Below are 24,810 nucleotides of genomic sequence, written 5' to 3' on the forward strand. Positions count from 1 at the left end.
CGAGAAAAAAGAGGGTCTCACACTGGCATCCACGAACACACACACACACATGCATATATATATATATATATATATATGCATAATGTTTAAAATCATGAAGAAGTATTACCATATGTAGGTTGGCATTCACTTCGTAGGACTCACCTCCCTTCCAACTTGGGATGATGATTGAGTAAATCAGAAGGTGAGCCGAGTGCTCCGCTGTAAGATACACGGAGAAGGAAGTGTTACTTCACAAAACACGAACCAACACAATGGGAGCCACACACACCAGCTCAGGGGTAAATCATTCTTCATACGCCTCCTCTCCCTCCTCTCCACCGTAGTTATGCCCTCTTCCACGTGACTAACGAACACATACGCACACACACATACAAACAAAACTCTATGCACTCCAACCTCCATCCATTTTTATTTATTTATTTATTTATTACACTGGTTCCCCCTACCACTGCCTCGTGGGCACTAGCGGTCCTTGTGACTATTCTCCTTTGTTGAAGGGTGTGTTGAACGAAGATCCGTCACCGCATTCCACACGTAATCTACCAACTCTTCCACTGTATTAAAATTATTCGTTGCGATGGGGTCGCCGCAAGAAAAATACGCATGACCCACGTCCATAAGAAACGAGTGCTTCGGCCAACAATCATCCGTTCCACTAATCGCAATGGGTACAATAGTTGCACCTTCTTCCTTTGCCAATGTGAAGAACCCCGGCCTGAACGGTTTCAATCCATTCTCAGGAGTGTCATTTCGAGCACCCTCAGGAAAAACAGCAAGCATGCGACCACGATGAATCTTAGCGCGGGCTGCCTCCATCATTGGCGCAACAGTTCCCTTCACCGTTTCCAATCCCGCTTTTTTGTTCTTAAATTGTACGCAAAGATCATCCCCATTAGCCATGGCCCAACCACCAAAAGGAACACGGAAGAGGTCATTTTTTGCAACCCATGCGGCGTCACGTGGGAGCAATACACGAACCATAAGAAAAGGATCAGCACCACTGAGATGATTCATCACCACAAGAACTTTTTTTTCCTGTACATTCGGGAAAGGTCGCAAAATAGTGCTCTTCCAGAATGGATTTAACGCGTCTAAGGACAAAAAGTTGGCGATTCGAAAGATCAGTGCACAACAATCGGCGCGTTGCTCGCTTGTCCAAAAGGGATAAGTGAAAGTAATGACAACCAACTGCAGAAGCCATGCTCCTATCCAACCGATCAACATCAGGAGGAATAAATAAACTGTTGCAAGGCAACGAACCGCGTAGTTGGCTCCCATAGCTTCTCTTTTTTTTTCTTTTTTTTCTTTTTTTTTGTTTTATGTGTGTTGCTATTACCGTTTCCGCTAGAGGTTGGTTGGAGTCGGTGCCACTGATCTTGGTCTTGATATTTATTTATTTATTTATTCGTTTTCTGTGCGATCACTTGTACCGCTTACTTTTTTTTTTTTTGATGTTGTTGTTTTTGTTTAAGTTTCTCCACGTGTATTTTAACCAGCACCTCACTGTAAGCACCGGTTGGAATGCCCCAAGCTAAAAAGTGTCAACTCCTCAAGCCTCGCTAGTGCGATAAATAAACTTATTTTTTTTTCTTTTCCTTTGTTTCTTCCGTATGTTTGTGTTGTGTCTTACCTTTAATGAACTGATTTGATTTTTTGTTTTCTTGTGAAGTTCATAAAATGGAAGAAAGTACGAAAGAAATATTCCGAGAGGGACAAAAAAAGCAGAATGAAATCACTTTTTTTTTTAAAAAAAAAAGAAAGAAAAAAAAAGGATATAAAAGCGCAGGGTTTTGGACAAAGGGTAAAAGCACCAAGAAAGGAAGGTAATATGGGGAGAAATAAATACATTTCATGACGCTGCAAAGTATGACTACTACATACACAAAAAAGTTTTCGAAAGGAAAAGAAAAAAACAAATGGGGGTAATGACGAATTATTTCTTTTTTGTTTGTTCGTTTGTTTGTTTGTCTCATGACTGCTTCCTTTTTTGTTTTCTTCTTCTTTACTGTTGTTGTTGTCGTTTACAGCTCTGTCTTCTTTGATCAAAAATGAAAAAAAAAATAATAATAAGTGCTCATAAGCATCTGCTAGAGGTGTATAAGAAAAAACGTACAAAATATATGTATATATATATATATATATTTAAATACTTTTTATATTTCGGAAACGCGATGCGCGCGTAAATAGAAGGAAAAAAAGTAAAAAAAAGACGAGGAGAGAACGGGAGGGAGAAAAAAAAAACAAGATCGAAACTAGAAAAAAGTAAGGCTGAAACGAAAGGATTTGACGCTGATTTGTTTCATATAAATCACGTACCTGTTTCTGATTTATAGTTGTGGGAATTCGTTTTGTGAGGCATAATTTGAAGAAGGTCAAAGCGAGCGGGTGAGTGAGTGGAGAGGTGTGTGTGTGTGTGAGGGGGGAGAAGAGATATATAAAAAAAGAAAAAAAGAAAAAAACACCCCCACACCTGGTTTGTATCACAACAACGTTAAGTTTTTTTTAAAAAAAAAGAAAAAAATGAAAAAGGGGGCATATATATATATATATATACATACATACATACATACATACACATACACTTATATATTTATATATTTATATAAATATGAAGTTGTTTCATCACTTTCCCCACACATACACACACTCCTCTCCCCCTCCCCCCTCTTCCCATCATTCGTCATTGCTCCCTCAGCAACAGAGGGTCAATCGCTTTAAGAAAGAAAAACAAAACAAAACAAAAGCACCATCAAAAAAAAAACGAAGAAGCAAATTATGCAAGTCACAAGCGTTCGAAAAAAACAAACGTAAATATGAACTTGCGTCTTACTTCTTGTCGCTGGCACCACCGTTACGTCTTCTTTCTTTTTTTTTCTTCCGTTTTTTTTCTTTCCTCTCTCTCATCGATTGTCGAATCACCCGCCCCGGAAACGAGGAAAACATACACAACAACAACAATAATAATTATTATTATTATTATTAAATAATAGGGGGAAAAAAGAGGGAAAAAGCTAACAACGAAAAACAAAACGCACGCACTCGCAAGACACATCTATGCAAGTGACAATGAAATTTCTATTAGAGATGAACTGAAAAACATCTATCCAATTGTTCAATCACTCTTCTTCTTTTTCTTCTTCTTTTCCTTTCCTCTTATATGCAGACAAGTACATAACACATACGCGTACATAAATGTAAATACATTCATAGATCATAACCGTTTGCTCATACGATCAGAAATATATATTTGTCTTCATGTTAGTATTTGTTTATTTACGTGTAAAGATATATATATATATATAACAGAAACAAGAAAACAATAAGTAAATAGATATAAACCAAAATGGTCACAACCTCACTTACACCTTCTCATCCATTTATGCTTTCGCGATATTTTAGCAACGATGTTGTGATTTGTCATGTTTCATTTATCTCACGTTTTGCAGATATTCATTTATTTATATGTTATTTTGCATTTTGCTTCTCTCTTTTTTTTTCTTTTTCCTTTTTTATTTTTCTTTTTTCTCTTGCCTCCCCTTTTCTCTCCATTTTCTCTTATTATCTCTAAATTTCTTCAACATCCACAGGCATTTCTCCACCACCTCTCTTGTCTCCACCCCTTCCTTACAATCAACTGACTGTGGAGTGCAGCAAACTTTAGAAGGGAAAAAAACAATAATAATAATAACACGCCACATCATTCCTCCTTTCAATTCTTTTTTCATCGTTTTCTCTTTCTTTTCTTTTCTTTTCTTTATCTCAGTCATTCATTTTATTTATACTTTAACATAGTTTTCTCTGATTATTTTTTATTTGGTATTATTTTGTATATTTACACATTTTATTCATATATCCACTGGCGGCCGACATTTATGTTGCTTTTGTTGAGATTCGAGACTGTTCTTTTTCCTTTGTAATAATACAAATTTTGTGACAAAAAAATCAGTGTTACTGTTGTTGTTGTTCCTATTATTATTATAATATATATTATTATATATATACAAAACAATTGGTTTACGAAACATATACACATATATTTTTAAAAAAAAGAAATAAAATATATGGTAGATGAAGAAAAAAAATTAACTAAAAAGAAGTGAATGACTGAGCGTATGAAGGATATGATGCCCAACGGAAGGAAAAATGGTAGAGGGAAATAAGGAAAAGGAATGAGGATACGAAGAGAACAAAAAAAATTCATAAGTCATACAATCCCTGAAATATATATATATATTTTTATTTATTTACACAACTTGCAATGCGTACCGATGAATAATAACAATAACAATATAATCGAAAAAGATTACCTACAGGTGGAAAATAACACCCCCCCCCCTCCCCCTTCACTCACCAGGACACCTCTGCTGATGAAACTGCTTGAGAGATTTTGTGATAAGTGTGAGCAAGCTCAAAAAAAAAAAAATGAACACAGTGAAAGAAAGGGATATGCAACTAATTTATTGGGGGAGGGGGGTTCCGGGAGACATGCCGTCACATCCACACAAAATGCATAGGAAACGCTTCCACCCCACACCTCACACCCATCCCTTTGTGTATGCTGGCATTACAATTACTCCTCCTGTTCTTCAAGTTCATATACGCCCACATCACACCCGTCAAGTACTCCTTCTTCTTCATCTTCATCTTCATCCTCATCATCATCTACGCATGGATTGGCCAATATTTCACGAATGCTTCGGCCGTACCCCTTTTTTTTTACGTTCTCGACGGCAAGTCGGTACTGTTTGAGCGCATCACCAGCCTTTTGTGGGTCTACAGCCGCCTGTGACTTTCCATTGAAGGTTATGGGAACATCCTGCATACATTTGGAGGGTGAAGGCGCTTGAACTATGCGGGCCGCAGGGCTGCTGGTGCGAGCGCAAAAAGTCACTGGACAACTCCTCGACCGAGTTTGTAACGACCCATAGCTATTACGAGACACAATTACTTCCCTCACAGCAAAGTTACCACTCAAGTTGGCAACTCTTTCGAGTCCTTTGCATGGAAGATTGTGGCTGCTGGACACCCCCACCTTCTGATCGACTCTCAATGGCGTTGTGCGTAGCGAACACGGGCGTTGTTGAACATGAGTCCTAGTTGCAGCAACATGATCAGAGGTCCAGAGCGAAAGAACATCTATATCCTCATGATTTACGTGGGACGGGGGTTGAACGGGTATACATTCTGCGGAAACTCCATAATCCACCATTGTCCTATCTGAAGCAGTGGAGGACGACACTACTGGATGGTTGGAGCCACGGCGGTCCATTTGCAAACCTCTCAAGCGTACATCCTTCCTCAGTAAACTACCAGCAAGTGAGGGAATACTTGGGGTAGCGGCAGCGCATCTCCCAACCGAAGATGATGTTGCCCCCGGAGGAGGATGATGCGCCGTCGTGGAGCCGCCATAAGATTCCGGACTTGCATCCAACCAACTGACGCTTGTTGCCTCTACTAGAAGGGGCATGGCTGCGGGTATAACTCGGTTCATTTCCCTCATCTCGGCATCGCTGAAGAAACTCCCGGCCAAAATCGGTGGCACCTCATCTGCAATCCCCCTCGGCGAACTCCAGTGGTCCATTCCGCTCGAGGTTTCATTAGTTCGGCACCGGTCACTACCCCGTGGGCTGTGTGTTGGTGTGCTGCTCTCAGAATAACGGGCGTAACCGGGCCTGCCGACGTCGTTGGTACCATAAAACATTTGTACTTGAACCTCAGGCACACAAACTCAGAACAATACCTACAACAAATGTAACGGTACCACAATGAACAAAAAGGGGGAAATGGGCGAAAGAGAGAGAGAAAGATAGAGATGATCTTTCGAATAGGCTACAGCCAGCCTCAGATTCACGCGCGTGCTCACAAGTAAGCCACGATTGAATTAATGGGAAGCAGATTGCACTAATGAAAAAAAAAAAAACGCAAACCACACAGCACAAGAAACCTCGAAAACGCAATGGATCTTCTCGGGGAACTTTCATCTACCGGTGAGCAATCATCGAGTTACGAAACTCAAGTGAGAAACCAAACCGTAAATCTCGTACGTTACCCCTCCTCCTGCCAACACAAATACACCAAACTACCGTGTCACACTAATGGCTCAAGGGTAAGCCAACAACATCGTTCAATTCACCGCACAGACGAAATTACCGAAACAGACCCGTTTCGCAGTAATTATATGTAAAGACGTCGAAAAGCTATCATGAAAACTTCATCAAACGGCTATTAGAGCCCTTTACCACTACCTGCGTGATCTCCTGTCATACTCCGTTACACTCGCTAACCACTTGCTCTTCTTCCTCACTAGTTTCTTCATCGACCTTCCCCAACTCTTCGTCTGTTTCTTCACCGCAATCATCAGACGAGCTGCTGTTTTCTTCAGTATTTACTTCCCACGCATGTCTATTTTTGAGTTTACCCCTCTTCACGTTGAGTGGACCAACATCCGAGAGATCAACATTGTCAAAATCCATTTCCCTTTGCGCAGTACTTCTCCTCTTCTCTGCTTCCACGTGCTGCTCCTGAAACTCAAGCACCTCAGCCGCATTACGGCACCCCCGGTACCCTTCCAGAAGTTCCGCGTTGATATCAAAGAAACTTGCACCCCATGAGAAATACGACATGACAGCTCTTGCATCATCCATACGATCAGCGATAGCTAACGCTGCAGCGAGTGCCTCTGCGCAGTTTAGTTCTTGCGGCCGACCATAATTCACGGGGTTGGCTGCCACTAGGAACGGAAGCAGGCGTGGGGCGCCCATCTTCATCTGACGCCATGGCACGGCATCCAACTGATTCCACGAGCAATCAACAACAGCCACTCCAAGCTGTGCAATCAAACCCGCGTCTGCTGGGCTCAATGTTTCTACAGCTGTTGGTGTAAGAACTACACCTCGGAAAGGCTCTCGCAACTTCAGCAACCGCAGCGCATTCCGGCGATGTAGCCGGCGGCCAGAACAGGCGTTGGGGTCGCACTGCTCAAAATCCCACATGGCAAGTGGTACACTACAACGGCTCCCTTCCGCATCACATCGCGGCCCTTTGGACTTCCCCATATGAGTAATGTCTGCTAGTGGTGGGAGTAGCCGTGGGATTTTTACCCTCTAACATGAAGAGGGGAAAAAGAACAATAACACACACACAAAAAAAAAAAGCAATAAGCGTAGTAAGAGAAGTGCATATATATATATTGCTTTGAATAAGTGGTTTTCATCACAAATTCTGTGCGTGTGCATGCATGCTTGTGCATAACGTAATCAGTGAATTTTGAAGAAAAATAAAAGTTTAACGGTGGTGAAGTGTTCAATACCGCATGTCAGACGAATCGCGGAGCCTGCAAGGGTGAAACTCATGAAGGTCCACCTGTTATCCTTTAAAATACTTTATTGTCGCAGCGGCACACAGGGTGGCAACTACTTTCGGGGCAACGTGCGCACGAGCAGAGATCCAATAGTGAAACAATGATTTCATCAGTACTTCTTCCTCAAATGTTTGACCTTGCTTTGCTCAACTGAAGCTGCATCTGGCCTGGACCCCAACTTCGTGTTCGAGTCAGTGCTGACGGTTTTGGTGGATTCCTCGGCCCGTTTACCTTCAGACGCTGAAATGCCCACTTCTTTACGCTCCCGCTTCACATCACCTCCAGCGAGGTTATCAAGTGCCTCGCCGAAGAGTTCTCCCTCATTTCGCTCCCGGCGATCGCGTTTTGCCCTCTTGCGCTTTGCTAAGTACTCATCCCGTTCCCTTTCTAAACGTAGTAAATACTCGACTTGTTTCTGGCGCTTCACACGATGTTTCTTCGCCATACCTGACTGTTTTAACCAGTCGAATCGTCTTCACCACAGGCTAACACGCACGAGTGGTACCTAAAAAAAAAACCAAAAAAAGATTTGGAAGACGGATAGGTACCACAAGAATACGGAGAGAACACTCACCTCGCGTACCGACAAATACACTAAAACATCATTTCACATCCGCCACAGTGGGTAAAGGAGTTCAAGATAGAAGGACACAGAGGTGAAAAAGCATCTACTAACAACATCACAACGAAGAGTCTGCACGGTAAACTCCATCATCTCGCTATACATTTATAAGGAATAAAATCACAGGAAAGCAGAAGAGCAGGGGAAATACGACGGCTAGTATCCTGCCTGGCCAACCGTTTTTCGCCAATAACTAACCCTTTCGTCAGCACTGACCACAACATAATGAACAATACGCGTTGTATCCTTCCCATCATGATAAATAGAAATTTCCCTAGGCACGGAAGAACTCGTCATCCTGTTCGGGGTCTCTCGGTGCTGGGTTGTTTGGATCCACCTCAGTGCGGCGGAGCGCGTTGGCTGGGGGTCTCGACCGCCACATTATGGGTTTGCCCCGATACTTCACCACTGTGGCCTGTGAACGCTCAAGAGCACGTTGGTTGCGCTCCTCACGCTCCGCTAGCTGTTTAGCCAAGTGAAGTACACGAGCTGCATGTCGGCGCTCCTTATCACGAGTTTTCAAGACGGACATGATCAGTGACTGCTCTACGCCATTCTTTGGGTCTGTGATGTACCGGTGGTACTCATCTACTTTATTTTCAATAATGGTAAGCATCTCCACTGGCCCCATGTTAGCACTTGTCTCACTTTCAGCTTGCGTGCCAGTTGGACCAGTGGCACCCGGTGCAACAGCCGATGCGGTCTGGCCTTTCTTCTTACCTTTAGCTGCATTCTTTTTATCGAGTGCTGGACCTCTATTTGCCACAACAGCAGAATGCTTCCGCTTTCCTGAAGGATGCACTGGGGAGTTCCCGCCATCAACACCATCTTGATGCCGCGAAGGGTTGGTAGGTCTTTGATTGATGCAGCGAAAAATATCACCTACCGTCTGTTCAATGCTTTTCTTTAGCACTTCTTGTGTCATGGCAACTTTCACCGTCTTTGCATAACCCGCTACACCGCGTCCACCTGCACTATCGACCATCGACAGCCCGGCAGCGTCACTGCTTTCTAAATCTACCAGCCGTTCCTCCAATTGGGCTAGACGATCTTGGGATTCCTTGATACGAGATACAAGTGAATCCATCTGGGTTTGCCTTTGCTTCACCATCGCATCCATTTCCTCCCGCTCGTGCAGGAACTCCATGGCAACACGTTCCAACTCCTCCTCCAACTCTTGACTGTTTTGAATAAGGAACAAATTTCCCTCTTCAACATTAATGAAGATGTCAAGAATTTGCTCTGGCTCCGTAAAATACATGGGAATTTTATCGTGTGGGTAACTGTTGTGCAGCGCCTCACGAACCTCTTCAGCGGTGAGGGCGCTGATTTCATTTCGAATGACTTCCACCTCCTCCGCCTGTCGTCGGTTCGCCTCCTCTTCGAACCTCCGGTGCAGTCCCTCCAACTGAGTCTCAAGGGGAATTAACTCCTCCTCCTCCTCGTCTTCTTTATTGCTATCATCCATATCATCAAATATAGCGTTGTTGTTCGAGTTTTTCTCAGCCTCTCTTGATGCACGCCGCGCTTCCGCTTCTTCGTACTGCTTCCTCAACTTTCTGGCCTGCCGGGCATACGCCGCTTCAGTCTCTTGCAATATTTTACCGTTGATTTCCTTGACGCGGAAGTTGGTCAGCACATCAAAAAAGAACTGAGGTGGCGTGAGGTTGTCCATAAATGTTTTATACTCCATACAGAGCTCCAGTTGCACCTCCGTTTTGCGCATATCTTGCTCTAAGTGATTTATTTGTGCCGAAAGCTTCTTAATATCAATGAGTCGTTTCTGTTTGGCCTTACTCTCACGTTCCGCCCGGCGCACGGCAGCGTCTTGTTCCAAGTTACTGTATTTGAGAAAGTTATTAAACTTCTCCTCCGTACTGGCAAGCTGCTCCTGTTGCTGGCGAAGTTTCTTGTCAACGCGGTCCATCTCCTCCTCAAGGTGCCGTATTTCCGACTCCTTATTTGCCAGGGCCAACCGCATCAGACCAACCTCTCTTTTTTTGGCAATAAATGTTCCTGTGTTGTGCATCTCCCTAATCTCCACCGTGTGCTGACCACTTTTATTGAGGTGCGATGGAGCAGAACCTGTAGTGGCATTCTCACGCTGCGTGAGCAGTTGCTTCACGGGGTTTTTTACATTCGGCTGGCCGGTTAAGATGGCGAGATCTGCTGCCATTTTGGCATCGCCCTGTTTGATATCCTGCGCAACTGTAACCTCATGCTCATTAATCGTACCGGGAAGGTCTCCGCCGCCGCCACCGCTGCTTCTTAAGGGTTCCTTAAAGGGATTACTCGCTAGAAGTGGAGACTTCTGGAAAGACATGCGGTCGTAGGCCTTTCTACTCGTTCCATATATATATATATATATATATATATATTTCACAAAGGTGTGAGAAAAGGAATGATTATATAAATGGTAAGGCGCCAGTGCAAGAGTTTCCGTGTGCACATATATAAATACTTACCCAACAACACTTGCGTAAGAAATAATTGAAGATAATATCTTTAAAAGAAAACACTTCACGACGTTATCAGCACTGCACGGGTGAGCACACCACACACTCACATTTTGACAGCACGACAACAAAAAATGCAAGAATTCGTGCCGGCAATATATATAAAAAAAGAAGTTAAACGGAGAAGTGGTGAAAAAATGGAAAAAAAAGGCAAATAATGTTTAATAGTGAAAAAGAGGCCCTCTAACGGTTGGCAGTAAGGGGATGAAAGGGAGAAACGGGTAAACGGAAAAAAGGGAATGATAAAACTGACAGCACTGACAGTTCCCCTATCCCTTTGCACTAAAAACGAAGCTGTAGGGAGTAAATAGGAGCTTTACACACAAAGACACAAACATACACACACACAAAGAAAAAAACAACTCCAGTGTAATTTCACCAAGTCGCAGCAGGAAACAGCGGTAACGCTCATTAGCCCTTCACTTACTTCAGGTGTTGTAAATCTTACAAGTATTTGGACGGTACAAACCGAGAGGTGGGTGAGCAAAAGAAAGAATAACAATAATAAATGAAATATCCCTCTCTTCCCACCACCTCCTACACATTATCTATCGTCTCTCTCCTTTGTGTCCCCCCCTTTTTTTCTCTCCTACTTGGTCATGGTATAAGTTCACTACTCCAAAACAGAAAAGAAAAGAGAAGAGAAAAAAAGCAGAAACAACATACACATACACATAATACTCCCCTCCTCCCTCCCTCATCTCATCTCATCTCATCTCCTCTCGTGGATTGTGTGGTTGCAGTGGAGTTACCTCCGGCACAATAATACCCGGTGGTTTGTCGCCCTGTCGTCTCACTTCATAATCCGCTGAATCAAAAAACTGCTTTTGTCCCGGTTGCTGAAGATTACGCAAGCGGGGGTCGCGTTTCTTTGGCATCTTCACACCAGGAGGAGGTGAAGCATTGTCAGACATCACCACCTCAGGTAAACAAGAGCTGCTAAGGTGTATTCTAAATAATAATAATAGTAATAATAATAATAATAATAAAAACGATCAATGGCAACAGCGGTAGAGGCACCGGGAGCAATTGAAACGGTAGCAAAAATGATCTTTTTTGCTAAAGACAAAAAAATAAATAAATAAAAATAGAAAAAGCAAGACAAGTCGCAGACCTTTGGATTGATTGTGAACCTTCTGTTTCTATTACTGTGTGATCTAGTGCAAGACAACAGAGTTCAAATACCTTTTCAACTTGAGTCCTGTCACCGCTGCAGGGCAAAGGTGAAAATAAAAAAAAAGAAGAAACGGATGAAGCTGTGAAAGTGAAACAATGTGAATCAACTTACAACGTAAAGAGATAATTAATAGCAAGCAAGACAGTGTGAGTGAAGGTGGGGACAACAAATATGCACGGATAACGACCAAATGTGTGAATACACGGTGAGAACATCCTACCAATAAAAAAAAATGACTAATGTCTAGAGAGAGAGATGCCGCATCATGTCCCCCTTCTCACCTGTCACACATCAAGGCATGATCCCGAGAACAGAACCACGCGACTTCACACCTCATCCGGCGAAAAATGCACAACACAAAACAAGAAACTTTAAAGATTGCTGGGAACAGTGGGTGACACAACGAAAAAAAAAAAGGAGGGCAGCGAAGAATGAGAGCGTGATAGAATAGAGAACAAAAAAGGAAAGAGTACTGAAGGACATATTCCAGCGCATCTTATTTCCCTCCACTATTCCCTTTGGGTGAGGCAACATCGCGTCCTCCCTTGCAGCAATGCGTGGGGGCGCATGACAATATTTAAAGTGAGTGACTTCAATAGAACGGACTACAAGTCGAAATTCATGAACACTGAATCCTTATCAGGTTGTTTGCGAACGTCTTCAGCAGCGTCAGAGCCACCTTCAGTGGTGTCACCATTCGATTTAGCATTAGGCTTCCGTAAGACTGTGAAACTCAGCGGGTCATCCTTTGAGTACTGAACGCCCTTCACAACCACCGATTCCGCTCCTTCCGCCCCTTTCATTTTGTCCTGTGACGTACCTTTTGAAATAGATGCCTGCCACTTCTCGTACTTCTCCAACCGTCTTACTTCTGCCTCTATGCTCGGCTCCACCCCAACGCAAACAGCCGTTACGGCCTTCTCTACAGGAAAAGGCGGAGCCGTAATATTTCGCATCTCCAAATACCCACCGCACAGTCGCTGCTCCAATTCACTCAGCAACTCAACCTCTCTCACAAGGCTTGTCATGGCATCTTCTTCTTCATCCATAACACGCGTGCAGAACACGTGAACGGCCTTTGTCTTGACAGCTTTGAGTATTCGTGAGTCCTCTTTGCTGTAGTGCTGCGCTAGTGGGTATTCCGATTCTCCATTATCGTACACACGAATGCGCATGTCGGCACGGAAGTGCAAAGCATAGTCATCAAACAAACTATCGTTACATATCTTTTCCAGCACCTCAGCGCCTCGAAGCTCGCTTGTGGCGTAATCACGTCGTTTTAATTTATTATCTTTTCCAAGGCGGTGGCTCGAAAGAAAAGTGGCACCACCTCTTCCACCGTAGCGGATAGATTCATTCATGCGTCTACCCAAATGTCCCGCGAATGCGATGCACGCAGAGCAATCCAGAAAGGCGTAAGTAGGTTCATGGATGCGGAAAAGTGGATCACCAACAGTCGCCGCCTCGACCAAAGATATAGAGCCAATAATTGCAAGCAGCTGGAATATCTTGGAAATGATGGAATAATAAGATTGCGAAGTGTTACTCAGTCGTGCATACATTGGTTGCCAACACTTGTCTCTAAACAAACACCCTCTCACACCCTCGGTCCCTCGTAAGGCACGGGTGCAATGTGAATCCTCCCTGCGTACCTTAAGTTTTTCCTCCTTATCTAGCGCCCCTCAAGCGTATGCAATATTCATGTGACGTTAAGTTCCGACAACAAGAGAAGAATGTACGAAAGAAGAGAATATATCGCAAGTAGGAGTTATACCTCAATAGATATCCGATCAAAAGGAGACGAGCATGCAAACTGCTGGGAAACACGACAAGTAAACAAAACGAGTCGGTTGTAGAAACAGGTAAAGATCTACGAAATAAGCATACGAAACACCCTTCTCCATGTCAGCTCTATCATCCTTTCAGTGGGAGATATGCTTACGTGTCGTGCGGGTCTTTCCTCGCCACCCCCCCCCCCTTCTCTCTTACCAACGCCTTTTAACAACAGTAGTACTCAATTCTAAATAGCGTCATAGTTTACATAGACACAGCACCGACAGATGTTAGTGCGTTGCCTCCTCCTCCCTCCTTGTTTTTGCTCCGCATCGCGTTGCTCACAGCTTGTCCCCGTTGGTGGACGTCATAACCGACACCTCATTCTCTGCAACAGGAGTGGTAGTTTCACCCCCCTTCTCAACATCTCCTTCTCCATTTTCGCTGTGGACAAATGTCCAGTAGTTTTCATCTTTCATTGGACCACAAGGGGTGCCGGGATTGTTGACGAACCTCCCACAGCACACCTCGTTCTCTGGACCAAAGTCATTGAAAAACACGGCTTTCGAGCTCGCTAGAGGGGTATTTGTGTGGTTATGGCGTATTACTAACACGGCGTCAGCCTTGATGGGGAGATCCCGCATATCCTCTCGGTGGTCCGGGTTTGCAAAGTCAGCCACCCACATTGCCTCAGCAGACGCACCATCAGGTGAGAAAAATACATCCTGGTGCTTTCCGGTCACTTTAGATGCGCTGAGAGGTCCTTTGGGCTCGGACAGAAGCGAAAGGGGGTTGTCGCACAGCTCTGGTACTGTCATAATAAAGAAGGGCTGTCCATAATGCACAATATCCTGCTCATCAGGAGGTGCAGGGATCATGTCAGTGGGACCAGTGGGGGCGGGCACAAGTACAAAACAGTTGCGCAAAGCAGGTCCAGCAGCAGGTGCGGTGGAGCAGGCAACGTGCCAACCAGTTGGTCTTAGAGTACGATCCTCAAGGTCAAGTGAGAGAAACCCAAGCGTCGCCGCATTTTGAAGCATAAGAGGAGCATAGAAATGTAAATAACCATCCTCATGAGGTTCGGCCATTGGGTATGCTGAGTTGTGGTGCTTTACCTTCGCAATGATACGCTGTGTCTCACGGGCAGCATCTACAACACCACGGTCACAACTATCCAGGAGGCGCTTGCGATCCCGCATATACGCCTCCTCCTCAAACCAGTTGCCCAAAAGCGCTTTCCTCGGCATAATGGCGCCTTTGATTTAATTGCTTCCTTCCCTTTCCACGCACACAGTCAGGCGCACAGATGGTAAAAGTAACAATTATGCAGACGAAAAAAACAAAAAGAAAAAGATGAAATCACGCTTGTGCTTAGTTACAGCTCCTATCCCTTTATGTCCAATCCACTTCTCAATCCCTCGCAGGCAAGACACAGATGATATATATATATATATATATTCCCTTCTTCTTTATATTCACTGTTGCTCCTCACAGCGCTTATATATCCTCCCAGCCGCTACGTTTTCCGCACGCTCAATTAGACCGTTGCAACTTAAAGGGAATCTAATCAGTGAAATAATGCGAGACTCACCGCAAAACAAAAAAAATGGACGGAAGAAAAAAAAAAGAAAGGTAATACTAAAGATAACAATATCACCGAGCCTAATATGTAAGAAAGAAAAAAACACCAGAGAGTAAAGCACACGTGTGCAACCACCAAAAAGGAAACAAAATCTCACATTTTTTTTCCGCAACAGGTACACACATTTTCCCACGTGCACCTTAAGTACGCTCACACATGAACACTGATGTCTTAACAACCGTCCCTGACGCTCCTACTCCCCTTTAATGGAAAGTTAAACATCTTTATTCCATACACCTACACTATACAACTCTTCTTTTGTTGAAAATACGCCGCAGGTACCACACATTACCTAAACTCATTGCTATGATGATGAGAATTTCCGCCATGGCCCAAACGAATACACGAGTGTTTGCCACCTCGGTAACGGCGCGATGTTTGTGTTCGCGGCCTCTGATGTACTGCTGAACCTCAAGTACCTCTCGTAACCCATGTTGAATATTCCTCACAGCCAATTCAATGGGATCCATTCCCAAATCGCTTTTCTTATCCTTTTTACCATCCTCACCCTCCAACCCCTCATCCCCCACTGTAATGGAAAATGCAACCACCTTCGCGCTGATGGTACTCATCTTATTCGAGAAACAAAAGCGGTGGCGGCCGGAACCCCTCGATTTGAATAACACACGACCCTCAGTATCACGGCCTGATGACCAAATCATCGAGTTGTCGGGATTTTTGATGGTCGCCTCAATATCTTGAGATCCTCCTGAGGTCACCAAGTAATGCAAGAACACCTTTACCCCAGCTTTATTAATATCCTCAAAGAAACACAATTCTTTCTTGGGCGGCACTTGGACGGAAATCGCATCATCGTCTGCGCGAACTGTGGTGATGAAAGTGGAAAGTGTTACTAACAACAAACCCAACGGCAAAGATAAGCGAGCAATCGTACCACTCACACGCAGAGGCATCGCGCGCATGGTCATTAAGAGTACTGCCAACTTAATCAGATCTATTCCTTTTAGTCCGTATTTGCTGTGGATACCGCTGTCTCTGTTTCTTTTTTTTTTTCTCTCCCTTCCTCCAGCAATCAATGACTTTATTCACTGAGGTGTCGCCCCCTGCTACCGATATCTGCTGTTACCCCCTTTGTTCTTTTGTCTAGCGTCTGCGATCAGAATGCAACTACTTCCGATGCAAATAAATCAGTCAGCACACCGTGTGTCACTAACGAAATGCGGGGGGAATATAAATATATATAAATATATATAAATATATACAGAAAGATATACGAAAAGAAAGAAAGCGTGCGGGGTTCTTTCCTCCACGGCACAAACCGTTTATAATTTTGTCCCTCGCAGCCTACTTACTGTATCAGCTATTTAACCCCTCCCCCTAAAAAAAACTTGTGCTCGCGTTACCTCTAAATTTAAAAAATAATCGACCAAATTTACGAGGTTCAGTAGCGAGTAAAGAATAAAACAAATAAAAAGGAAAGGTAGAGAGAGAGAGAGAAAAAAAAAAAAGAGGAGATGAACGTCGGTTTTAAACAAAGACTCAGGCGCAAGTGCAAAAAAAGTAAAAGAGAAAAAGGAGCAGGGCAATATCTGCTAAGGTGTACGCCTCCGTGTGAAAATGAAAGCACATCAAGTAAGATATTTTTCAGTGTTTTGGTTCTCTCACGAGTCCGTTAGCTCCCAAGTACGCAGCCTTACTTACTGAGCAATAATAACAATAATAATAATAATAACAATAGGAAAAGAAGAAGCGGAAGCGACACACGTAAAAAAAAAAAAAAAGAAGCAGACATGGGCATATTTCATTTGACCTTCCGTAAGGTGACATTTACCTTTTGCTTGAACGCATTGTGTTACGTAGTACGTGTGCGAGGAATCTTCTAAGTACCTGCTGGCACCCGTGGCAAGCAGTTATGATTTAAAATAAAAAAAAGAAGGAAAGAAAGAAAGAAAAGAAAGGAAAAAGTCTGAAAAGAGTGAGGTCCGCACTCGAAACAACAGGGAAAAAAAGTAGCAGAGTCATTTGTGAGCAAAGCCACACAGCGAAGAAAAACAAAACACAGAAAAATCGAAATAACAAGAAAATGTGTATAGTCTTCCGATTCGAATGCACAGATACGAAAAAAAAAAAACAGCAGCGCTCCAAAAGAAAAAAAAAGTGAATGGATTTATTGATACTTTTTTTTTTCTTGTATCATCCCTCTTCCATCAACAACTTCTTTTCTTTTCCCCACTTAACCACAATTTCTTCATATAAGCCTGCCCATGTGTATCACACTCTTCTCTTTTTTTTTTCTTTTTATTTCAGAAGTGCACAACATAAAGAACCGCCGTCGGTAGCCCACGTGCGGGTGATAATATTTTCCATTACTCCACCACAAGGATGGAAGAAAAAGAGAAAATAAAAAAGGAAAAGATGAAAAGGGAAAGAAAACACAAAATTGAAGTTTCCCCCTCCACACACACACATTTTTCTCTCCCTCTTCTGCAGACCTTTCATTCTCACTTTCACAATGTGGTAGCGGCTTTCATGAAGTTATAACCGCACCGATATTGTCATTTACGCCATATTGTTTGACTCGCATTGCTGACGCCAACATTTCTTTCCCTTTTCTCTCGTACTTCCATTCATTCATCCATACTTTCCACCTCGGCACCATCCACAGGTAAAGGGAAAAAAAAAGAAGTAAAAGAAAAGACACACAAACACACAGATACCACAACGCATTTGCAGTGCGTAGAAAGGATAGGAAGAAAGTGAGAAAAAAACAAATATATATATATATAACAATACACTGCTCTCGTCAGCAAAAAGAAAAACAGCAACAGAACTAAGTGACGTACAAGGCTACCTTCGCACGCTGAGCAACTGGGGAAAAATATGTGGGGACATTCCTCTCTTATTTCTCTTCCGTTCCCGTTTATCGGCTACAACCCGACTTCCGCTCCCCCACACGTCAAATAAACTTTCCTCACTTTCGTTTCACACAACTTATATTTCATCTCTTTTCCATTCACATTTTCTCCTCTCTTCTCCTCTCCCCTATTCATTCTCTACTCGCCCAGCCACGCATAGAAGCAGGAAAAGACAGGAAAATGAAGAGAACGGTAAATAGCACCAAAAAGTAAACAAAAATTTGTATGATATATAAATATATAACACGACCCAGAAGCATACGGCACTCGCGCCGGCATATACACACATCTCCTTTCCTTCAACACAAGCTCAGGTGAGTGAATTGACAACAAATAAAATTATTCAACTACTGAGTGACTTTTTGTTTTACTTCCACTCATAAAGACCGTTTGGTCCCGCCCGCCCATACTCGCACATTTCAATGGAATTCGACCATAGAAAAGGTACTCATAAAACCACACCGCCTTCGCGCAACAAAAAAAAAAGAAAAGAAAAGTGTAGACGCGAGGTAATTTTGCCTTCCCTTTCATTTCCATCCTTCGACTCCCACTTATCCCACTGTTCCCTTCACCCCTAAACAAATGAACACACAAAAACACACTCTCACACATTTCTTCTTTTTCATGCATCTACTTCCCATTTTCCCCACGCCTTCCTTGGATTTCTTCCGCTTTATTGCTTACAATCCACCCTATTCTCGCTCAGCAGAAGCAGCCACTTTCACTGTCTTCTGACTTTTTACCACCAGTTCTCGACACCCGCGCCACGCCGGGTCCTGTCCCTTGTTTACCCGAAACGGCGCCCGCATCCAACACGCCGGACTCCACATTATCATAAATCATTGCCGCAGTTTTCAGAAACGCGTCATCCACATTTTGCGCTGTTTTCGCACTCGTTTCCATAAAAACCAAGTTGTGCTTCCGTGCAAACGCCTCACCCTCCTCCCGTGACACCTCTCGTTTCTTCTCCAAGTCACATTTGTTTCCAATAAGCATAATAACAATGGCCGTGTTGGCATTTGACCTCGCATCTTCCAACCATGTTTGCAGATGCGTAAAAGTGTCACGACGGGTTACATCATACACGAGAAGCGCACCACACGCCCCACGGTAATAACTGCGAGTGATGCTCCGGAAGCTTTCCTGTCCAGCTGTATCCCAAATCTGCAGTTTGATGTTCTTCTCTTTAATAGTCACTACGCGGGCACCAAATTCTACTCCGATGGTTAAGTCGTGCAGCGGTTCAAACCGCTTGTCCGTGAACTGCAGTAGGAGGCAACTCTTTCCCACTCCGCTATCACCAATAATAATGTACTTGAAAACATAATGGTGCTGCTGCATTGCGGTGTCTGGACGTTTTGTTGTTGCTGTTGTTGTTGTTACTGTTCTCCTCAATAATAAAAAAAAGAAAAAAAAGAACAGTAACAAAAATAAACCTATTGTTGTTCGGTAACACAACGATTACCAACTAAATTCCAGTGTGATGCACCCGCTTTTGCTGTCACTGTTCTGCACGAATAAATTCTACACGACTCGTTCTCCCTATATGTAGGCGGTCGACGTAAGTGCCTTGCTATCAAGTGTAGTAGTCAACTTCGCAATTGGAACCTGTGTAGTTCTATTAGACGAAAAAAAAAATACGTGTATACAATCTAAGATAGTGAAAACGGAAATAAATAAAGCAGAAGGGGATACGTATAATTCGCAACCGAAAGGGTTGCAGCTGAGCATAGCCCCCCCCCCCCCGAAAAAAAAAAAATCCCGGGAAGCAGAGGCCAAGCCGAAGCCCCCAGTTTATTTGTAGTAGGCTGGCCTACCAATCACGGAAGTGAGACTAACAATTGGCATGCAAGCATCAAAAAGAGCCTTGGAGTGGAGACTGCAACATCTACTGTTGTTGTTAGCCACTTTTACACACCATGTGCTCGCGTGTTGATGTTGTTTGCACTGACCATATACCCAGTGTACATTGAACCATAACAAAATACATCTGATATCATGACAAAGACACCCTCCCTTCAAGAAAAGAGATGAGTTTTCTGACACTTGCCAACAAGGCATCCGCCTCCCCCGAGCCTTCGCTCATTAAGGTTCCTGTGCCTCTTTCAGGAGTTCCTCCAGCAGTATTCACGGCACCGCCCGGTCCCGCCGAGCATTCACCGATGCTTGTGTTCCCCCCTTCAGAACCGCTCAACTCTGCCCATGGGCTTCCCTCTCCAACACCTCTTTCATGCAAACTTCCCCTTGGGCTGCTCTCACTCGTGCTCCCCTCCTCCGTAGTTGCATTCCCCCGTGGGGCATTGCTATCGGATGTTGGGGTACCCTCTAAACGCACCTCCTCGGATTCCTCTCTACCTCCGCCAGTAGACCCACCTTCATTTGTGGGACGCCGGCGAAGTCGTACAATCCCACGAAGTAATCCCCGCAACAGCACAGTAAGACGCGTATCTGCCGTGTTCGTATCACTCAAATCGGTACTTCCACCCGCATGTATGTCTCCTCGAGACATATGAGCACTGTCCACAGGCCCCACCGATGACTCAACTCGCGACGCTAGGCGAGAACGAGAAATGGAAGCCTGGAAAATACTTTCGGTTAAGGGCGGACTGTCAGCCACCGAATGCGCACCAGATCGACGCCAATTGCGGCATTGCTTCGCCTTCAAGAGGTAGGGGTTGCACCAAAACTGCGCGACTCGCATTTCAACAGAATCAACACGGGGGTTTATCTCCTCGTGAGAAGACGGCAGAGACGACGACACGGATCCCATTGTTAAGGGGGTATGTGGCCGCATCGTGTGCAAGTTCATTTGGTACGTGCTGCTTCCTCTCCTCAAACCACTTGTGGTCCGCAGTAACGGATCAGTTGAGTGTAGAGACGCCTGAGGGGCACGCAGTGACGCCGCTTTAGATGTTAAGGGCGATGCGCTCTCTGTCTCCAGGGATATCGGGAAACCTCCTGTACATGCCGGGTGCTGTCTCTCGTAGAGAAAGGAAGACCAAAGGCGGCACTGCGCTTCATACGAAGCAAGTCGTGTCCTTAAGGCCTGTAGTTGGTCCTCAGCAACCTTCTGTCGCTTCTCCTGCGCAGTGAGCACCTCCTTCTGTTCAATCAACTGCTCTCGTGCATTTCCCAGTTCATACGCTGTAGCCTTGTTTAGGCACTTCTCACATGCCTCATACTGCTTGAGATGGCTCAGGGCAGCAGCGTGGCACCGGGAGAGGTGCTGCGAATGCACCGAAATTACTTTCATTTCGTCTACTATAGGCGATCCCGCCTTGCGAGCCAACATGGACAGTTTGAGCATTACACTGTCAGTCGCGTCAAGAATCTTAAAAGCGCTTTGAGATACAATTTCCAGCACAAATGTCAGAGATGTCGATGAGAACTTAATTGGTGGTTGCGGCGTCTCCAATACTGACTCTTTCAGTTGAAAATGTGGTTTGGTGTTCAACTCGGCTGCCTTTCTCTGCTCAGCTCGCATCACAGTAAGAGTTCTAAGCTTCTGAATCGTTTCGTGTTCGAGCGCACTTTCCAGTGAAACAGAAAAGGGTCCAGCACCCAGGGACATAACGGGATCATCAGAAATGACCACCTTCTCCCCACCATTAGCTCCCGAGGTTTCCACCAGTGTGTTTAGGTCTTCTAGCAACATTGTTGTCATACTACTCTCGTAAACAGCTTCAGATAGGTTGTTTATCCTCTTGACCATCGACTTGGAAATATTCGAAGCTGTCTCCATCCGCCGCCGCCGGGTGCGGAACATGCTCAGTAGTGTACTATCATCTATCTGAACTACACTATCTGTTCCGCATCTTGCGGTACGTGGCTTTTGGTTCTTGGGTAACGGTGGAAGGTGCATACTATCGCGGTCGCTAATTTCTCGCCGGCTTCCCTATGGAATTCCTGCCGTAGTAACGCAAATTGTATTCGTCCGCTCCCACACACACCTACCACTGTAAATTTCAGGTGAATATGCAACGCCTACGCACGCCTTTGCTCAAAAGGGAAGAAAAGAAAAAATGCGCACCAGCAATGTGGCAGTACAGTAGCGGTTAGACGCGTGGAACTACGAAGTCATTGGGCACAAAAAGTATGGCAGTAATTCACAACCGATAGAAATAACGAACGAAACGGCTGGAGGAAACTCCGTAAAATAAAAAACCGCTAAACACTTTAACAGAAAGTCCTGTAGCACTCCACCAATGGTATAATTAAAAGGATTGAAACATAAAAGCATTGTCAACGGCGGACCGACAACAACACACTTTTGCTGCACGGCCGCAGCACACCCCAATACGCGGGGGAAAAAAAAAGGAAGTATCCATGGCAACGGATGTCAGAGCATCTGCGGTGAAGCCATTAAATATTGTTGTTACTTGCTTCCCTAATCAGTGCAGCCTCCTTCAGCTGCCTCTCCTTTGCATCGTCAACGATTGTTCGGAGGTTTTGGGTTGAGTAACGGTTCCATAACGTCATTGCAGTAATTATGATCGCACTGCCGGCATATATCTTCCCAGGGGTCATACGCATGCTCATTCTGTCAAAACTAACAAATTTCTTGTGACCCTCGAACAGCACGATCACAGCGGATACACTGCGAGTCACCTATCGTCTTCCTTTTTGACTGGAGGTGGGCCAAAATTAAAGAAGAAAACAGCATATAAAACATTCACGTGGCAGAGCATGCCTTCCGAGAATTTAAGTGAGTGTGCTTACATCCGAAAAAGCAGCATGACATGAGCTGCAGGAACGAAATCGTGACAGGCATACATATTTTAACAATGTTGACGAAGTGAATAAACAGAAAGTGGGATTTTACTAGCCACGGCAACTGCGACCCAAGTGACACCGCGTATGAAAAACGAGCACCGTTCACTCGTTCCATGAAAAACTGAACAGCATCACAGAGAAATCCGCTGGTAGTAAACGGGGTTCCACCTGTGAAGAAATACACGGCGGCCCGCCGCTACAAAGCGCACCAGACTCTAGAATAATTCCACCATAAGTTGCCACACTGCGGACGCATTGCCACGATCACCAAGCCGCTGTCGCTTTTCCTCGATGCGCGAGGCGGCTCACAATGAAAAAAAGAAAAAGCCTCCAAACAACCAAGCCTCATATCAGCATCGATAATAACACAGATAACAGCAAGAACACAAACAAACGAAAGGGGTAAAACGTAGTATCGCCATTAATCTCTGGAGAGAAGCGTGACCCACAAGCTACCCAGATCTGCAGGCGCATAACCGGTGCTTCCCATAACAAAAAAAAAAGTTGAGCCACAACGGGGTACTCATACCACGCAAAAACCAAGATCAGTGCGGTAAACCGAAAACGATCTTGAAGTAAGAAGAACCCCAGGTGCTGCTCCCCTTCCACAACAATTGTGAAGCCTCCGCTGATGAGGGCTAATGGTTTGCTGGCCAAAAACACATGTGTTACATGAATTGTGCCACGAGCCTGATGGTGTGTATCACGTATATAATCCAAGTAACTTGCTACGCGTGCACACAGAATACTCGATATAGAAGAAAACAGGGAAAAAGCGGGATTACCATGGCATGTAAATCCTGCAGAAAATTGCTTCGTCGCTTGCATTTTTGAATATTTGCAGCACCACTGACCCTCTCCACCAGAGGAGTTGATTTTACGTTTTTTCTTCGTTAAAAAAAAAAAAGTGTCGTAGTACATAAAGATACCACTACCATTAGAGACGTGACACCGCACGCAGCGGAATGGGAGCGCGTCGCCGGATACAACGGTCGTGACGAACCCCCTGCCAGAATGGAGAAACCGTCACTCATCGGTGTTCCCGCCTGCCCACCACACACACACACAGAAAAAAAAAAGAGCCACCTCTGAGAAAATGCTTCGGTTCTTTATAACCAACAGGCTCTCCCATTTTTGTTGGGTCAGGTACTCAACTCACATAACCGCTTTCGTATGTTGGTGGAACTCACTCTACTCTCCTCATCATCGCAGACTCCTACATAAGGAACCAACACACACTCTAGCGGCTTAAGACCCACCGACAGTCGTGCTGTGTTGATGGAAGGCAAAGCGCCAACAGTTTCCGGTGAAACCACAAGTGCCTCCAACGAGGGATCACTATCGGCCCCACCAGCGCGGTCTGCAATGCCGGCCACCTCAAGGCCAAGGTCTGGCCGTAGCAAATGGGCAAACTTTGTAACAGCTGCGCAGCGTACTTCAAACGGCTCGATGAGGTCGGCATGAATCTTTGTAGTTAGCATCGTGGACACCGTTACACCAATCCGAAGGACCTGCGTGGCGTGCAGCAAAGCAGTAGTAAGCAACAGTTTGTGACCTCCGTGCAGACGATCGAAAGTCCCACCGACTGCAACACCTTTGTACACCGGATTGAAGCCGCAATTAGGTGTCATTAATGAGGCCGTAAAGAGTGGTAACTTGTGTCCCTCCCGGCTATTTGTATTGCGATTAGGCGTCTCATAGTACTCTAAAGGCGCCAGTGGGACAACAGTGACAGATGTCCTTGGATTATGTCGTACAGCCACATCGTATAATACCTTTATGTGCTGGAGCGCCGTATCCCGATGGCCGTCATCTACTCGCAAGTGGACCTGCAGCGGGTTGTGAGGCTCTCCAGCTGGTTTTGTGCCACAGAGCGCGGTAAGGTGGGAAAACAACACGGTGCAATTCCTTTCCAGACCTGCGGAGGTGCCTAACAGAAGCGGATCCATCTGAATTTGTGGTAAACCTAAACGTAACAACTTGCCGTTATGGCCAATTTCACGCTGGTGATGGACAATTACGAATGTGAGAGGGGAAGGAAGCAGGAAAGAGTCTACGTGGACGCAAG

General features: G+C 44.7%; 13 protein-coding genes across 13 annotated transcripts, besides 27 other annotated features; all 13 read right to left on the minus strand.

Annotated features, from left to right (window-relative positions):
• Positions 1–53: 53 nt before the first annotated feature.
• Positions 54–82: a microsatellite.
• Positions 83–410: 328 nt separating this feature from the next.
• Positions 411–432: a microsatellite.
• Positions 433–465: 33 nt separating this feature from the next.
• On the minus strand, positions 466–1,281 carry Tb11.01.6800 (1-acyl-sn-glycerol-3-phosphate acyltransferase protein, putative; the record flags this gene model as incomplete). The annotated part of the gene is made up of 1 exon (XM_824480.1): positions 466–1,281. One exon carries the CDS (start codon positions 1,279–1,281, stop codon positions 466–468), a length of 816 nt encoding a protein of 271 aa, XP_829573.1.
• A 3-nt stretch (positions 1,282–1,284) lies between these two features.
• Positions 1,285–1,322: a microsatellite.
• A 67-nt stretch (positions 1,323–1,389) lies between these two features.
• Positions 1,390–1,414: a microsatellite.
• A 532-nt stretch (positions 1,415–1,946) lies between these two features.
• Positions 1,947–1,971: a microsatellite.
• Positions 1,972–2,119: 148 nt separating this feature from the next.
• Positions 2,120–2,145: a microsatellite.
• A 392-nt stretch (positions 2,146–2,537) lies between these two features.
• Positions 2,538–2,613: a microsatellite.
• Positions 2,614–2,959: 346 nt separating this feature from the next.
• Positions 2,960–2,992: a sequence feature (AT_rich).
• Positions 2,993–3,123: 131 nt separating this feature from the next.
• Positions 3,124–3,151: a microsatellite.
• A 340-nt stretch (positions 3,152–3,491) lies between these two features.
• Positions 3,492–3,532: a sequence feature (T-rich).
• Positions 3,533–3,730: 198 nt separating this feature from the next.
• Positions 3,731–3,759: a microsatellite.
• Positions 3,760–3,970: 211 nt separating this feature from the next.
• Positions 3,971–4,004: a sequence feature (AT_rich).
• Positions 4,005–4,034: 30 nt separating this feature from the next.
• Positions 4,035–4,066: a sequence feature (AT_rich).
• A 155-nt stretch (positions 4,067–4,221) lies between these two features.
• Positions 4,222–4,250: a sequence feature (AT_rich).
• Positions 4,251–4,573: 323 nt separating this feature from the next.
• On the minus strand, positions 4,574–5,704 carry Tb11.01.6820 (hypothetical protein, conserved; the record flags this gene model as incomplete). Its single annotated transcript, XM_824481.1, has 1 exon — positions 4,574–5,704. One exon carries the CDS (start codon positions 5,702–5,704, stop codon positions 4,574–4,576), a length of 1,131 nt encoding a protein of 376 aa, XP_829574.1.
• Positions 5,705–6,263: 559 nt separating this feature from the next.
• Tb11.01.6830 (hypothetical protein, conserved) lies at positions 6,264–7,058 on the minus strand (the record flags this gene model as incomplete). The annotated part of the gene is made up of 1 exon (XM_824482.1): positions 6,264–7,058. The coding sequence occupies one exon, from the start codon at positions 7,056–7,058 to the stop codon at positions 6,264–6,266; it is 795 nt and encodes a 264-aa protein (XP_829575.1).
• A 414-nt stretch (positions 7,059–7,472) lies between these two features.
• On the minus strand, positions 7,473–7,808 carry Tb11.01.6835 (hypothetical protein, conserved; the record flags this gene model as incomplete). Its single annotated transcript, XM_824483.1, has 1 exon — positions 7,473–7,808. One exon carries the CDS (start codon positions 7,806–7,808, stop codon positions 7,473–7,475), a length of 336 nt encoding a protein of 111 aa, XP_829576.1.
• Positions 7,809–8,259: 451 nt separating this feature from the next.
• Positions 8,260–10,308, minus strand: Tb11.01.6840 (hypothetical protein, conserved; the record flags this gene model as incomplete). The annotated part of the gene is made up of 1 exon (XM_824484.1): positions 8,260–10,308. The coding sequence occupies one exon, from the start codon at positions 10,306–10,308 to the stop codon at positions 8,260–8,262; it is 2,049 nt and encodes a 682-aa protein (XP_829577.1).
• Positions 10,309–10,335: 27 nt separating this feature from the next.
• Positions 10,336–10,363: a microsatellite.
• A 763-nt stretch (positions 10,364–11,126) lies between these two features.
• Positions 11,127–11,153: a microsatellite.
• Positions 11,154–11,197: 44 nt separating this feature from the next.
• Positions 11,198–11,225: a microsatellite.
• Positions 11,209–11,415, minus strand: Tb11.01.6850 (hypothetical protein, conserved; the record flags this gene model as incomplete). Its single annotated transcript, XM_824485.1, has 1 exon — positions 11,209–11,415. One exon carries the CDS (start codon positions 11,413–11,415, stop codon positions 11,209–11,211), a length of 207 nt encoding a protein of 68 aa, XP_829578.1.
• Positions 11,416–11,455: 40 nt separating this feature from the next.
• Positions 11,456–11,490: a microsatellite.
• A 78-nt stretch (positions 11,491–11,568) lies between these two features.
• Positions 11,569–11,591: a sequence feature (AT_rich).
• Positions 11,592–12,283: 692 nt separating this feature from the next.
• On the minus strand, positions 12,284–13,240 carry Tb11.01.6860 (hypothetical protein, conserved; the record flags this gene model as incomplete). The annotated part of the gene is made up of 1 exon (XM_824486.1): positions 12,284–13,240. The coding sequence occupies one exon, from the start codon at positions 13,238–13,240 to the stop codon at positions 12,284–12,286; it is 957 nt and encodes a 318-aa protein (XP_829579.1).
• A 552-nt stretch (positions 13,241–13,792) lies between these two features.
• Tb11.01.6870 (calpain-like cysteine peptidase, putative) lies at positions 13,793–14,698 on the minus strand (the record flags this gene model as incomplete). Its single annotated transcript, XM_824487.1, has 1 exon — positions 13,793–14,698. The coding sequence occupies one exon, from the start codon at positions 14,696–14,698 to the stop codon at positions 13,793–13,795; it is 906 nt and encodes a 301-aa protein (XP_829580.1).
• Positions 14,699–14,889: 191 nt separating this feature from the next.
• Positions 14,890–14,909: a microsatellite.
• Positions 14,910–15,335: 426 nt separating this feature from the next.
• Positions 15,336–16,022, minus strand: Tb11.01.6880 (cytosolic coat protein, putative; the record flags this gene model as incomplete). The annotated part of the gene is made up of 1 exon (XM_824488.1): positions 15,336–16,022. One exon carries the CDS (start codon positions 16,020–16,022, stop codon positions 15,336–15,338), a length of 687 nt encoding a protein of 228 aa, XP_829581.1.
• Positions 16,023–16,282: 260 nt separating this feature from the next.
• Positions 16,283–16,315: a microsatellite.
• Positions 16,316–16,507: 192 nt separating this feature from the next.
• Positions 16,508–16,564: a sequence feature (A-rich).
• Positions 16,565–16,760: 196 nt separating this feature from the next.
• Positions 16,761–16,791: a microsatellite.
• Positions 16,792–16,979: 188 nt separating this feature from the next.
• Positions 16,980–17,018: a microsatellite.
• A 414-nt stretch (positions 17,019–17,432) lies between these two features.
• Positions 17,433–17,486: a sequence feature (GA-rich).
• Positions 17,487–18,050: 564 nt separating this feature from the next.
• Positions 18,051–18,116: a sequence feature (CT-rich).
• A 555-nt stretch (positions 18,117–18,671) lies between these two features.
• Tb11.01.6890 (small GTPase, putative) lies at positions 18,672–19,310 on the minus strand (the record flags this gene model as incomplete). The annotated part of the gene is made up of 1 exon (XM_824489.1): positions 18,672–19,310. The coding sequence occupies one exon, from the start codon at positions 19,308–19,310 to the stop codon at positions 18,672–18,674; it is 639 nt and encodes a 212-aa protein (XP_829582.1).
• Positions 19,311–19,327: 17 nt separating this feature from the next.
• Positions 19,328–19,356: a microsatellite.
• A 609-nt stretch (positions 19,357–19,965) lies between these two features.
• On the minus strand, positions 19,966–21,831 carry Tb11.01.6900 (hypothetical protein, conserved; the record flags this gene model as incomplete). The annotated part of the gene is made up of 1 exon (XM_824490.1): positions 19,966–21,831. One exon carries the CDS (start codon positions 21,829–21,831, stop codon positions 19,966–19,968), a length of 1,866 nt encoding a protein of 621 aa, XP_829583.1.
• Positions 21,832–23,087: 1,256 nt separating this feature from the next.
• Positions 23,088–23,663, minus strand: Tb11.01.6910 (hypothetical protein; the record flags this gene model as incomplete). The annotated part of the gene is made up of 1 exon (XM_824491.1): positions 23,088–23,663. One exon carries the CDS (start codon positions 23,661–23,663, stop codon positions 23,088–23,090), a length of 576 nt encoding a protein of 191 aa, XP_829584.1.
• Positions 23,664–23,884: 221 nt separating this feature from the next.
• Positions 23,885–24,691, minus strand: Tb11.01.6920 (hypothetical protein, conserved; the record flags this gene model as incomplete). Its single annotated transcript, XM_824492.1, has 1 exon — positions 23,885–24,691. One exon carries the CDS (start codon positions 24,689–24,691, stop codon positions 23,885–23,887), a length of 807 nt encoding a protein of 268 aa, XP_829585.1.
• Between the last annotated feature and the right edge of the window lie 119 nt (positions 24,692–24,810).

This window comes from Trypanosoma brucei (genome assembly GCF_000002445.2).
Source record: "Trypanosoma brucei brucei TREU927 chromosome 11 chr11_scaffold01 genomic scaffold, whole genome shotgun sequence".
In the NCBI taxonomy this organism is placed as follows: Eukaryota; Euglenozoa; class Kinetoplastea; order Trypanosomatida; family Trypanosomatidae; genus Trypanosoma; species Trypanosoma brucei.